Source organism: Paramormyrops kingsleyae, chromosome 10 (assembly GCF_048594095.1).
Source record: "Paramormyrops kingsleyae isolate MSU_618 chromosome 10, PKINGS_0.4, whole genome shotgun sequence".
Classification (NCBI taxonomy): domain Eukaryota; kingdom Metazoa; phylum Chordata; class Actinopteri; order Osteoglossiformes; family Mormyridae; genus Paramormyrops; species Paramormyrops kingsleyae.
The window spans coordinates 12985758-13000386 of NC_132806.1; the positions used below are offsets into that span (position 1 = coordinate 12985758).

Consider the following 14629-nt stretch of genomic DNA (forward strand, 5'->3'; position numbering starts at 1 on the left):
GACAATATGACGACGGGGAGACCCCACAAAGGCCACTGCCACTGCCGTGCCACTCAGACGCATGTCCTTGCCCAGCCCACTCCCCTTCCTGCAGTATCAGCCTGACCCACAGTAGCCCCCGAGGTCTAGATACACCTAGAACTGCAACTAGTGTGATGCTAGATCATCAGGAACAGGAGCACCTCTTTCCACCCACCAGAGCCAAAAAGCCGCTTTAATCTCCTGTCTCCCTGCTTTTGAGCAGTATTTGCTGGTGAAAAGAAACATAAATCAATGCAGTTAAAAAAATAAAAAATCTTCCCTCTGCGTTTCCCAAATAAGAGGCTCAGAAAGGCAGCTTGTGAGAACCCCCCCCCCCCCCACTGGTGATGTCTGTGGGGCGGAGCTTGGAGGGGTGTGGCGAGGTAGGGTGGGGTGGGACTCACCTTCTTGGAAAACTCCAGGGCCTTATGTTCACTCTCCTCGACTTTGGCCTTATCCACACACTGATCTGTGGAGACATACACACACACACACACACACACACACACACACACATACACACACACACACAGAGCAGAGGAATAAAAGTTAGTCACTCCGAGAGATCAAAAGACACAGACCAAAGGACCTTGCTCAGATGAAGCACATGGCTGGCAAGTCACAATGAAGCCCCTCCCACAACGAAAAGGCTGCCTTTGGGAGGTGCGAATCTAAAAAAATCAGCCCGTGATTTGTCCACCTCCTCCTAATTGTGCTTAAACTTGGGGCAACAGACATAAAAAGAAGAATATGCACCATCACATGCAGCTGACCAAAGCCTCCCCCCCCCCCAACCAAAAGACGAGCATTAACGATAATGCATCATTTATTGCATAATTAGCACGGCTCATCCTATAAGCGCACCAGCTGCAGGTACTGTGTTCGGCCCGGGGTCTCGAGGGATGGTGGGAAGATAATGAGAGGCGTCGGGGGGGGGGGTGCTCAGACACTCAGTGCCCCCCCTGCTGAACAGAATGACATTTCTGGGGCTTTCCATTTGTCACGGTAGCAAAACACTGCTGTATGCAATGCTTTGTATGTGTGATGAGTATACAAATAAGCATTTATAGTGCTTATGAATGTATATTTAAGTGTGTGTGTGTGTGTGTGTGTGTGTGTGTGTGTGTGTGGGGGGGGTGGGGGGGGGGGCTTCAGCCCCAGCCAGCCTGCAGTGACAACTGAGAAACACTCTCACTAATCTCTGCTAATGACAGAATTAATGGTTAAGGGAACAATAACACTGATTCAGGATCAGACCATCTTTTTGGGGGATTGTGAGGATTTCTGGTCACCATCGACACCACCGCACGGTAACAAGGATCAACTGAAACTCAGAAACTGGCTGAGAGCCCCCTCCCCACTCCCCCCACGGAAACGTACCGACGAGGAGGGTGAAGTCCACGTCCAGCCGCTCCCGGTAGCCGAAGTCGGGGTCCATGCCGCTGCGGTGCAGGACTACCTGAGCCACACACTCCTCGATGATCTTGTAGTATTGCGGCCTAGAAGGGAGATGGGCAGGGTCACAGTGGGCGTGGCCAATAGGATGCATCCACACCGCAGCCTGTGACACTTTACTGGCGTTCTAATCAGCCCCCCCCCCAAAAAAAATAAATAAAATTCATTTCCACACCATTACTACCCCAATTTATCCTTCTTCCGAGTCCCGGCATCCACCCCTTATTTCGGCGAGACGTCCCATCAAACTGTGAAATGACGGCAGGCGGACGGGGACCTCGTCCAACCAAGGTGACGCCTTGCGCCGTCACGCAGGGAATTTGCAATCATCCTCGGAAATTACAGGTGGCCCACAGAAACGGCCAAGGGACAACAACGTGCTCCGGGTGTAATTAAAAGCACAACAAACACAAAAACAAACAGGCAAAAAAACAAACATAAACGAATGCAGACGGCGGCAGTGATCTCACGGACCGCGTTGGCACCTGGCATGCTGGGCCCTAACCTTTTCCAGCTCAAAACGGTCGACTTTAATTGCGAGTGACATTTAGTGGATACAAAGTCAACCTATGCTGAGTTATGGGGCCGTCAAATAATTCTGGTCTCACCTTGAGAATTTCCAAGGAGACGCAATTTTGAAACCAGAACTACCCCCCCCAACCCCCCCCCGCCCCAGACAACCCGCTCCCATTAAAGACAGACACAATTTTATGGTTCAGACCAATTCCTGGAATTAATTCCCAGCATCAAATCTTTGCCTAAGGTCCTAAAAAATCTGTCACTTGTATTCCACAGACCGCAAAGATTTCACAACCTGAAAATGATTATTTTCGTTTATTTTATTGTTCGCAGGGGTATAGATGCATAACACCCCCCGCCCCACCCCTCACGGTTTCTAGCACAGACAGCAGATAAGCCACAGCCGATAGCAAACTGTTAGCATGGAGCAGCTGTACCTCCGGGGCTGGAATATGACTTGAATGGGCTGTGGGATAGTGGGTGGGCAGGCTAAGGCACCCCAGCAAAGAATCTGGGTAAAGTGGGGCAGGCAGGGTGGGCAAATGGTTTGCTAAAGTTTTCTGAAAGGGATCGCAGTCATCAGAGCCTCCAAACTTGAATCTGGAAACAGAACTGGGGTTGGAAAGCTCTCCAGATCCTCTCCTCTCCAAACCCCCCCAAACCCAGGATTCAGTTGGGGCCCTTTTCTTCACGCTACCCAAGGGGCAAGCAGTAACTTCCCATAAATTTCATTTGGAATTCAGAGGAATTCAGTGAAAAAGAGGCGGCAAAAACCTTAATGGGCGACATAACCTTATGAGGTAAAAGGAACCTCTTGAGGAACAGGAACGTTATTGGACATGGGGAACCTCTGAGGTAATGGGAACCTCCAGGGAGAGGAAAGCCTTATGCGGCAATGACAACCTCCAGGGTGAAGGGATCCTTATGGGGCAACGGGAACCTCCGGGGTGGAGGGATCCTTATGAGACAATGGGAACCTGCAGGGTGATGGGATCCTTATGAGGCAAGGGTAACCTCCGGGGTGATGGGATCTTTATGGGGCAACGGGAACCTCCAGGGTGATGGGATCCTTATGGGGCAACGGGAACCTCTGGGGTGGAGGGAACCTTATGGGACAACGGGAACCTCCAGGGTGATGGGATCTTTATGGGGTAACGGGAACCTCCAGGGTGATGGGATCTTTATGGGGCAACCGGAACCTTAGGGATGGAAGGATCCTTATGGGACAACGGGAACCTCCAGGGTGATGGGATCTTTATGGGACAACGGGAACCTCCAGGGTGATGGGATCCTTATGGGGCAACGGGAACCTCCGGGGTGAAGGGATCCTTATGGGACAACGGGAACCTTCGGGGTGGAAGGATCCTTATGGGACAACGGGAACCTCCAGGGTGATGGGATCTTTATGGGGTAACGGGAACCTCCAGGGTGATGGGATCTTTATGGGGCAACGGGAACCTCCAGGGTGATGGGATCCTAATGGGGCAACGGAAACCTCCGGGGTGAAGGGATCTTTATGAGGCAACGGGAACCTCTGGGGTGAAGGGATTCTTATGGGGCAACGGGAACTTCCGGGGTGAAGGGAACCTCCAGGTGAGGGAAACCTTACAGGGAAAGAGATGCTGCTGTGGTCTAACGCTGCTCTCGCTGCGATCTGGGCAGCTTGTAGGACACTTGGGCAGGCTATAACTCACCATATAACATAGGTTGCATTTACAGTCGCCGTACTGAACACACGTGGGTGACATTCACAGAGCAGGCACTCTGGGAATAATCACCAATGTTATGGGCTGTGACAAAATGTCACCAAACACATTAAAAACACGTAACATCCGTGTCCCAGCCACAGACTAGCACAGCCTGATGCGACTCTGACTAGACAAGACGCCGGATGGATGGATGGATGGATGGATGGATGGATGGAGAATGCAGGCAGGTGAACACCTTCTGGCCTCTTCCATCTTCACCGCTCCCTGCTTGCTCTCTGCAGTGGCAGTAATCACTGCTCAGAAACTGTTTAACCGGCAGTTTCCATCTCATTCTCCCTCAGATTGTTTTATTTTAAATTTTAAACGGTTCCCATTAGCTGCCGCTGCCATCGACACAGAGCGTCTGGGGTTAAGCTGCGGTCTCCCTGACATCCTGCGAAGGCATTTCCTCTAACGCTAAATTGTCTCTGACATTAGCACCTGTCCTTAGAGAGGTGTCCTTAGAGAGTGCCGTTTAACATAAGTACTACTTCACGTTTGGCAGGGTGACGGTACGCGCATATTTACCAGAGAGAGACACACACACACACACACACAGAGTAGAATGAGGTTATACACCGTTTTCATAGGTACATCTTCCAAGAGGGGGGAGCCATTTGTGGCTGTCATGGAGACACATCAAATTATTACCTCAATAAGAGCACCCCCCAACCCCCCTGCCAGCATCGTTCCATGGACGCAGATAAGAGCGAGTTGGTGTCTGACCCAGAACTGTCACACGGCACCAGAAGACGTAGGGCCTCAGAACCACCCCCCCGCCACAAACTGCCCCCATTCCTTCTCCCCAGTAGGGCATGATGTCAATTTCTTGTATTATGCTTATCACTGCGCTATGTTTTGCTGATGTTTAGCGTACTGGCTAACATGCTAGCAATACGCCGCCCCTCCCCCGCCTCTGAAGCCCATAGACAAGGTACCGTCCCCCTCTCCAAAGATCTTGGGGGTCCCGTCTCTTTCGAAGGCTACAGAGGCGAATCCAGAAACACCGTTTTTAAATTCGAACATAAAAGGATCGGTGGCGTAAAAGCGTCTGTGTGTGTAACCGACAGTGACGGCGGGCGGAGCGAGACTGGCAGGTCTCGTGGAGGTGTGTGCAACGCTCACCCACGGCTGCAGCGGGGATGTGTCTTTTAGAAGCGTATGTTTAATAACAGCATGTATTTTTAACGACTGTCCGCGGCGATCCCTCTTACCGCCGGAGACGAGCCAGCTGGCTAACGTGCGAAGATCCAGCTTCTCCAACAGGCTGACGGATACATTATTCATTACGCAAAGCGGACAGCAACAATGCCCCCCCCGCTACCCCTGCACCCCTCCAAAAATCCCCATCCAATCCCATTCCTGCACACACCCTTCCCGCCTTAAATGTTTTATTTGCACAAAAGGTCTGAGCTTTCATGCGTCTGCCATATTGGGGGAGGCGACATGCGGGTTGGCGTGAGCTCTCAGGTGGGTGTGGGGTCGGTAACCCCCTCCCACACCCCTCCTTGGCCTAGAGGAACTTTCATTTCACACCCAGAGGGCCATTTTGATTCAGGAATACTGGACCAAAGATGTGCTGTGGTGAAAAGCGGGACTGCTAGACCGTGTGTGTCGCCCCACTCCCCACACCTGTCAGCCCTAGATCGGGGGAGGGCCTCACCTGATGTAGTAGTCATTCCGGATGAGCAGGAGGTGCTGCAGGATCGACAGGAGGTAGTTCTCTGAGGCCGTGTCCTTCACCATGTTGGAGAGCAGGTGGTAGACTTCGTTCATGTCGGTGCGGAAGGGGTTAAGGAGAAAACCCGGAGAGAGCTCAGGCACATGGACGTTGGGTCCCAGCACACGTACTCTCCGCAGGCGGGCGCCATATATACCCCTTCAGGAGAACATGTCCAAACACAACCGCGTCTCTTTTTAGAAAGCCCTGTGTCCTCCGAGCTCAGGAAGCGCAGGTGGGGTGTCAGCATGACGAGGCCTGAGAAACACATGAAAACACGCGTCGTCCCAGCACTCTCGCACCCGGGGCCGACCGCCACCGGGTCCTGAGTCTCCCATGTCAGGAGACGTGTACGGGATGAAGGGAAGCTCCCGACTCTCCAGTAAAAGCAACCACGTCCGGACAGGACCTCTGCAAATCGAGCTCGTCACGCCGGCGGGATTCCCGGAGGTGACGGCTGAACGTGGAGGATTCACACAGCAGGGGACGATGTGCCAGAAGCAGGACACAGAGCTGCGTGAACAAGCCTCAAGTGGGACTGGAACCACCCCCAGCTGTGAAACCGAACTGGGACCATCCCCAGCCGTGAAAGCAAACCAGTATCATCCACAGCTGTGAAACCGATCCAGAACTACGCCCAGCTGTGAAACCAAACCAGAATCACCCCCAGCTCTGACCTTTATAAAATAAACCTGAGGCATACTGACTCCGATCTCCAAAGTCTCCAACCTCTCCAATCATCAGACTGGGCTTCCAAAAAGATCCAGTTACATCTGACCCATTCGTAACTGTGGCTCAATTTTGACACCTTAATAAAGCCTCAGCACAATCATTCCTGGGCCAAACCCGCAGAAAAGACGGTGAGGATGAGACGGGTGCATCCAAAAGGGTTCCTCTGCAGGACAGGATGGGCCGTGTGCAGAGGACCGACGGGGGAAGATCTGAGGGCCGAATCGCTGCTGGCGGGGGCCGGGTTTGTGCTCCAGAACTTCCTCCAGAACTTCTTCAGTGCAGACTGAACTTCCACCAGACCGTGAGACTTTGTAGCCTGTCCCACAGGCTGTCAATCAGTGACACACTGACCTCTGAACAGAGAGAGCACACCCGGCGGGGGTGTAGCCTTCAAAGCAGCAGAGGCAGCCCCCAGGACCACTCGCTCCCCCCGCGACACCCCCAGCGGATTTCACATGCAGTCCGTGTCGGCCAATCCGACAGGCCTCACAGAGCTCATGATGAAGGTGTAACAGCTTTTAATGACCTCTTTTCCCAGCTGGGAGCTCATTCCTAAGACTAAACAAACAAAAAAAGGGGGGGGGGATGGGGGGGGAGCAGAGGGCTATAAATAAATATCATTCTCTCAAGTCTACCTGTCAGGTGGCACCTTCCAAAGAACCGGCACATTAATCAAACGGAAAATCCACAGGTTTGAATATTTAGACTGAGAATCATGAAAAATGCATCAGCCGGCCAAAGGCTCAAAGTGCTGGAATCCTCCGGGTGAGGAGAAGGCCGTTTCTTTTTTTTTTACTTGCAACACGTATCGATTACACGCCTGACAGACAGAAAATAGATAGAAAACAAATATTAATTTAAAATAGATAGAAAATAAATTGGGAAAAATAGGAAGTGATTTTAAAAAATAAAGATGCAGGTGGCTATTGAATTTAGACTTTTTTTTTCTACCTGTTGTACCTGCGATGGGGGGGGATGGGGGGGGGGAGGGAGGAGGAAATGGAGCCACCAACCAGAAGGGTGTGTGAAGAGTTTAGTGACGACGCCCACTTTTTTTTTTTTTTTTAAATACTTCAGTTAATTTATTCCTTTTTATTTAAGATTAGGCTTCAGGTGAGGCGGTATGATGAAGAGAAGCATATAAGACGCATAACATGGTCTTCAGATAATGTGAATATGTGAAAAGAATATTTAAGAGGGTTTGGAGCCAAACAGTGGCAGGATTAGTTTGAATCATCAACCTAAACTTGAAAGAAATAACAAAAACCTGTGAAGTACTCAGAAAATAAATAGCTAGCGGCAAAGATTCAAATTGGATGCAAGCTTGGCAAGAAAAAAAGGGTAATTTCAGCTGGATGTTTGTCTTGTCTGAGAAGCAGGCTGGAGAGCAAACTGAGCAAACCCTCCTCTGAAAGACGCGAGTGCGGAGGGTTGGGAGGCGACGCAAAGCAGGGCATTCTTACATCCAATGGGCCGACTCGCTCTTGCTTGGTCCCGGTCACAGCATGACCGGAAGCTTCTGATTAGCCGCTCTACTGGATGCCACGTTAGCCCCAGCCCCGCCTTCTATTGTCAGGCGGAATATGGAAGATTTGAAGTCACGTGTCGATGGGGGAAAATGGCACATGAGGAGACGGGAGAGCCTGCAGTGAAGATGCTTCCCTAAAACCGCGAAACGTGACGTCTGTCTGGGGGGGCGTCGTGGTGTTCGGGAAGCAAATGGGGCACTCGAAAAAGGCAAATCTCAGTGCTGATGGAGATCGAGGATCACCTACGAAGTCAAGGGCATGTGTCCCCCACAGCTGCAGGGACAGAGGCGACCCCCCCCCCCGCCAAATCAACAACAAAACTGCTCATTGTGATCCAACTGCCCGTTCCAGCGATAAAAACCAAAGGAAGAAAAGCCTCGAGAACAGCAGTGGCCTCCTTTCATTAGCCTGAGCATCATCTGTAATTAAGAGGCATCTTCTGTATCAAACTGCAACTGTAAACAAAGTCCTTAACCACTAATTGCCACTCCCCCATCAGGCCTAACGAGGGAGGTGCGGTTCGTTAGTGTGATGTGGCGGGCGTACCTAAATAAGAGAGTGCCCCCCCCCCCCCGGCATCTCTCAGAGATGAGGTGGACCAAACAGGGGTTCTTTAGCATTTTCTCTCCTTCTTTTCTGTTCTTCTATCAGGTTTTATAGTCACACAGCTGATACACTGATGGATTTTTCAGGCTTATGAATAAATAGGGAATGTGGGGGGGGGGGTTCATCTGCTCCATCCCATGGCAGCGCAGCCAATCGCTATTCATCACCACACAGGAGTCACCTCGCTGACACCTGCATCCAGGCCGGCTGGAGATGGGGGGTGGGGGGGTGCCCCCCAGGCGTAAATATTCATGAGGTGGTCCCATCGAGACGGCAGATGAGGTCAGGGGTCTAGGGCGGAAACATGCCTGACCCGCCCCCCCCATCCCTAAGCACCTGTCACTCTCTCGGACGCGGGCGCAGGAAGGTCTTCCGCCTGGAGACACCGGAAGACGGAGGGGGGTCAGTGAGAACATCTGTGTGGTGCCAACACATGCAACCGAGTGTCGGCTCCAACAGGGCTGTCTTGCCCAGAGACATGCCGGATTATTCCAATGGCGTACTGGGTTGAGGGACCCAAACCTGGACCAGACACACCCGGGACAGGCCAACAGAAGACCGAGAAGTTCAGACAGATTCCACATCAGCCAGAAGGGCGAGGAGAGGTGTGACGGCGTATACATGTGGAATGGGGCTGCTGCAGATGCTGATCGTGCTTGACAACGGCGGCAAAGGCCGTCTCCCAGCAACATCCGCATCTCTTAAGGTGTCAAGCACACGCACACCCGCGTCGGCTCTGGAAGGATCGTGAACTTGCCAGTGCAAGTGTGACCGATGTGGGATCAGGACATTGATGCAGGGTTCGGGCTCCCGTAATTCCTGGACTCAAAACGCAAACCATTTTTAAGCTGGTGTCACTAGAATAGCCTGAACCTGAGAGGTGGAAAAGTAGAATAAATACCAGGTTTATGAAACACCAGCGAGGTAATTTTTTTATAGACAGTCGTGAGCAGGAGCTAGGGATTCTGGGAAACTGGAGAAACGACACTACTGGACCAGCTGAGGTGCCGAGTACAGAGGTCTTGGGAGGGAGGAGTCCGTTTTCTGGGGCTGTGTATCGAGAGCCACTGGAGCCACTGGGAGCCACTGGGACCCCCCCCCCCCATACTGCAGAATGGGGAATTTATCTCCCTCCCCAACAAGAAAATATCAAAGGATATTCCATCTCGGCCCGGATGTCCTCCAGTCGGTGGGACAGCTCCAGGAAATCCTCGTCCTTGTTCTCGTTGAACACCTTCAGCTGGATGTCCAACTCCTCCGTCTCCTTCAGTTCCTGCCATTTAATGCGGGGGGAGGACAAGCCTGAGACCAGCAGCTCCCAGAACACAGAATGTCACGCATTTGGGACTTTGGGGTAGACCATAGTCAAACATGGCTTCCATCTTTCTGCATGCTCTCCCTGGGGCAATTAATGGCGACATGGGAGATCACCTCAAGCAGAAAGAGGCCACAGATAACTCCTCAAACTATCGAGGTGTGCTGAGCCAATCACAGCCAGCTATGGTCAACTGAAGCCAATCACAGGTCCCCGCATTCCTGCTCCTGCGGCTGCCCGTCATCACACTGCAGCTCAGACTGGCTCTCCGTATCAGGATAGGCCCACCCAATGGTACAGCAGCAAGGGGGCGGGTCCAGAACACAGAAAGCTTATAGGATGAGCGCTGCCCCAGCCCCGCCATGTCCTCACCGGCAGGATCTTCTTTAGTCCGCAGCGCAGGAACTCATTGCGGAGGTGGATGCGGAAGTCCAGGTCATCCGGGGAAGTGAGCAGGGCGTTGATCAGCTGCATGCACGCCACCTGCAGGACACAGGAGGGGTCAGGCTATTCACTTCCCACCCATGTGTCAGTGTCGGGTGCCCAAGTCCCCTCACTGACCACAGTAGCAACTTCTCTGAAAAGCTAAAACTTTCCACGACACCCAAGGTTAGTCACTTCAATTTTGCTATTACAATATTGTATGTTAATATTCAATATGTTTTTGCCAATATGGCGGTGCAAATCGGTTTCCTGTACAAAATTAACCTTTAAACCCTGTCTAGCTGAAAACACAAGAATCGCTTAAATAAACTCAATAAGAAGTTATCCCCTAAAATTTTTATGAAACCTGAAATTAACTCATGTACATTAAACAAACATTAGCACAGGGTGTAACGAGCAGGGCATCCCGCTGTCCAAGCAAACCACTTTCCCTGGGTTTATCGTTTCTGGAGCACGGTACGAGGTGTACATCCATGGTACTAGACCGAGGTTCAGACTACTCATAGGCTTAAGTTCCAGCCAGAAAAGCGAAGGATAACAGCATATTTCAACACTCAGTCCAACAGCTGATAGGTACTGGGAGAGCTGGATGCTTGTTTAATGGTTAATCTAAACAGAGAAAGAGCCAGGAGTGGTCATGGGATGGGATGGCTGGTGGTGTTGATAGGCTTTAACCGGCCCAATGGGGGAGCTTACAATGATGGTGGGTGGCTGAGGGACCGCGATGGAGAAGTGGAATGGGACGCAGGGTCGATGGGAGACCAGGAATGTCCAGGATGGACATACGGAAGGCAGGTGGCGGGGGCCCCTGGGGTGTCATGTCCTCCTGGGTTTATGGGTCGGGTAAGGGGGGAGATGGCATTGGGATGGGTCCCAAACGAGCCTCTGATTCACAGCAGCCCATAGAGGCATCATCTGCACAGGGGTCTGTCCCCCGATCCCACACCGACCCGTCAGAGCTGGTGGGGCCAACTGACCATCAAAAGGAAGGATGCGCAGATTAATCCTCCCACTATGAAGGGTGCTGAGCCAATCAGGGCCAGCCGGGGTCAACTCAGGCCAATCACAGATAAGCACAATCCTTACATTTACGACCCCGGTGAAGAGCAGAACGACCTCAAGTGGGAAAGACTAGGGTTAATCGCTCTAAACAGGGATGGAAAGAGGAGGAAGCGGTGGGCTGGCTGTGACACGAGCCCGGAGCCCCTTGGAGGAAGAGCGAGGAAGGGGAAGGCTCTGAGGAATGGGGGGGGGGGTGGGGGGGGGATGGAAAGAGGAGGAAGCGGTGGGCTGGCTCTGACACGAGCCCGGAGCCCCTTGGAGGAAGAGCGAGGAAGGGGAAGGCTCTGAGGAATGGGGGGGGGATGGAAAAACACCCAGGGGCTGCTGGGTGGGAAAATGAAAAAGATAAAGAGACATAAAACAGAAGGAAGGGTCTGTGATGAATGTAAAGTCACCACAGGAGGCTTCTGATTGGTCCTGAGGATGGCAGAGCTGCTCCCTCTTTTGAACTGGGGGGGGGGGGGGGGGGGGAGAGGAGGAGGGGGGATGGGGGGCAGGAGTGACGTCCCGTGTTGCCAGACAACAGACAATGTAGGTCACCCAGTACATCTTAATACCCAGCAGTCTCCCCCCCCCACCCCCTCCAACCAGGGCAGACGAGTTGACAAGCGGAGACGCGGGATAGAGTAAGGTGAGGTGGGGGCAGGGCAGGACAGACTGACGACTGACAGGGCTGCCATCCTCCAAGCCAGGCCGGCGTGGCAAGACAGCGTGCGAGCAAAAAGGCCTTTGGGGAATAACGGCACAGACAGGCCCACTTTGTCCAAGTGCCGCTTTTCACGTTTGAGGTTATTTATTTGAATTTTTTTCTGCTTCATAGCTGACCTGAGTTCCCACTGGGCCACTGGGGAGGGGCCATTGGTTCAGGCTTTGCGATTCACCTCTAACATGCGGCACTTTAAAAGAGGGCATGCGAGGGTGTGTTCCTGTGCCATGTGACGAGCCTGACCCAATCACGGCGTGACCCCAGCCACCCACCTGCAGCTGCTGTGCCTCATGGTTCTCCAGGCCCTCCACAATGCAGGCAAAGCGCTCTCGGTTGTTCCTTTCCGCCGCGATCGTCATGGCCTCCAGGATCTTATCCAGGCTGCAGGGAGCACAGACAGCAGATGTGACTAGAGCCTCTCCCCACAACCCTCTCCGGCCCCTCCCCAGTAGGCATCTTCACTGCTGCATGGAAGGTTTCTGAGGGCCAGTTAGCCTCTGTAAGGGGCTGGGGGGGTCTTTTATGACCAGCATGGTAACAGGGGGATGGGGGGGGTCGCTTATGACCAGTGTGGTAACAGGGGGATGGGGGGGGGGGGTTACTTATGACCTGAGTGGTAACAGGGGGATGGGGGGTTACTTATGACCTGAGTGGTAACAGGGGGATGGGGGGGGTCACTTATGACCTGAGTGGTAACAGGGGGATGGGGGGGTTCACTTATGACCTGAGTGGTAACAGGGGGATGGGGGGGTCACTTATGACCAGCATGGTAACGGGAGGATGGGGGGTTCACTTATGACCTGAGAGGTAAAGGGGGGGGGGGATAAATGGCCTGCCCTTTCCACGCTGGGCTGTCTGCAGGGGAGGAGGGTGGAGGGGCAGCTTTATCGCGCCGTCAGCTGACAGAGGCTGGGCCTTTATCTGTGACACGCAGAGAGACACTAAGCAACAAAGACAGGAGGAATGGAGCCGCGGACGTTTATCTCTGGCTGCTGTGTGCCATCCCTTCACTGGCTAAGTGTGCTCCACTCACTGGCACCACACCCACCAATGCCCAAACCCTGCAGGACAAAGAGCAGCCCCTGTTTAAGCGTGCCCATTAAACCACTTACATGACCTACAATCTTCAGGCATTAATGCTGACGGACACAAGCCTCATCCATTACTCTTACTGCGCTATCAGGCCCCACGAGGGCGTCTGTGTCAGATGAAAACAAGGCATCTGGCTGGTGCCTGAACTTGTCTCTAAAGGGGCTAGCTAAAGGCTAGCCGTCTCCAAAGGGGCTAGCTAAAGGCTAGCCGTCTCAAAACGGGCTAGCTAAAGGCTAGCCGTCCCCAAAGGGACTAGCTAATGGCTAACTGTTCCAAAACACCCATGTGGCTAATGGCTTCCCGCTGAATTTGTTCAGTCAAAGCCCCAAGTCACTGGGTTTCAGCTTAGCAGCCTTTGTTATTCTACACTGCTTCAGCACAAGGGGAACAAAAACGAAAAGAAATTTCCCAGGACACAATTTATAACCTGTCAACAGGGCCGTTTGTTCATAGCCAACAACGTTTAAAGGCGTCACAGAGCCCAAGCACTTAAACGACACCATGCTAAGCAGCGAAACTGGACACGAATCAAAGGTGCATGCCGCGAGAGACTCAGGACCGGCACGAGTGAGCAGAGACCGCCCCCTGGTGGACGGGGCCGGGAAGCCACTTACATGTTCTCCTCGCCCACGATGCAGACAGCAGACAGGATCTTGACGATCTCCGTCATCATGCTGGTCTGCTTGACGTCGATGGCTCTTGCCAAGAGCAGGAGGCTCCGCTCGTCCCCAAGGATCTTTTGCAGGCCATACTGAAGGAGAATAACAAAGAAAGAGGGACAAAATGAGGGACAGGCACACCTCTGAGGTCACATCACCCTCATGATTCTCATACCATCACAACAACATCCACACGAACAGAGGCCCGAACACCAGCCTAAGGACGGAGAGCTAGTCACTACCCTCCAAGTTGTGTACAAAACAGAATTAGCTGATATACTTTTGGGGGCTGGTGGGGGGGCGACGAGGTCACAAGGAGAAACAGAGCATGATGATGAATTAGTGCAATTTAGGGCAGGGCAGCAGGGACTCGAACACTCTTTGGGCCATAACTGTAAATCCGGGAAATACGGCCCTCCTTGTGACCCAGGTGCATTATGGGATATCACAATATCTGGGTTGATGCCGATTTAATTAAACAGTGAACCAGGGACTGTGCATTATTTAGGAAACGTTGACAAAACTCCTCCCAGTAAATGAGCAGTTACCAAGAGGCAGCAGAGGCCGTGCCCAGCGGCACAGCTTGGGCCCCCCTGGGGGAGCTCAGAGACAGCCTGGGCTTAAACCCCCATGCGCCCAGTCTGTCCCCATCCAGAGCACTAAGACCTGGATATTTACACATCACAGAAGGAGGGGTTGAGCAACGTGAGCATTTCCCTACAGAGATACGTGCACGCTTGTGGGTATACGTGTTCATACATTATGTTGGGAAGGCCGGTAAATTAAAAGAAAGTGCACTGAGATATATCGACTTTAGACTCAGAACAATGAGAGCACCCCCTGCTGGTGAACCGGGAAACCGCCCCCCACAGTGACCCAGACAGGTACAGACCTTGTTGTTCATGAAGGCCTTGAGACATTGGATAAGCTTGTGCTGGTTCTTTTTGTCGATGCTCTCTTGTCTGGAGAGGGGGGAAGGGGGGTGGGGGTTGAGGTCAGGGATGACACAGCATGTCATTCA

At 52.6% G+C, this 14629-nt stretch overlaps 1 protein-coding gene across 3 annotated transcripts in view; it reads right to left on the bottom strand.

Annotated features, from left to right (window-relative positions):
- The window catches only part of diaph2 (diaphanous-related formin 2), a 277431-nt gene that overhangs the window by 175620 nt on the left and 87182 nt on the right, over positions 1–14629 (bottom strand). For all 3 annotated transcript variants that reach the window (XM_072717314.1, XM_072717315.1, XM_072717316.1), the window contains 8 exons: positions 14501–14570; positions 13564–13700; positions 12130–12238; positions 10018–10128; positions 9491–9603; positions 5407–5523; positions 1402–1520; positions 426–490 (listed from right to left, as the gene is read on the bottom strand). In XM_072717314.1, the coding sequence (XP_072573415.1) occupies positions 426–490; positions 1402–1520; positions 5407–5523; positions 9491–9603; positions 10018–10128; positions 12130–12238; positions 13564–13700; positions 14501–14570 (841 nt within the window). The remainder of the gene's footprint in view (positions 1–425; positions 491–1401; positions 1521–5406; positions 5524–9490; positions 9604–10017; positions 10129–12129; positions 12239–13563; positions 13701–14500; positions 14571–14629) is intronic.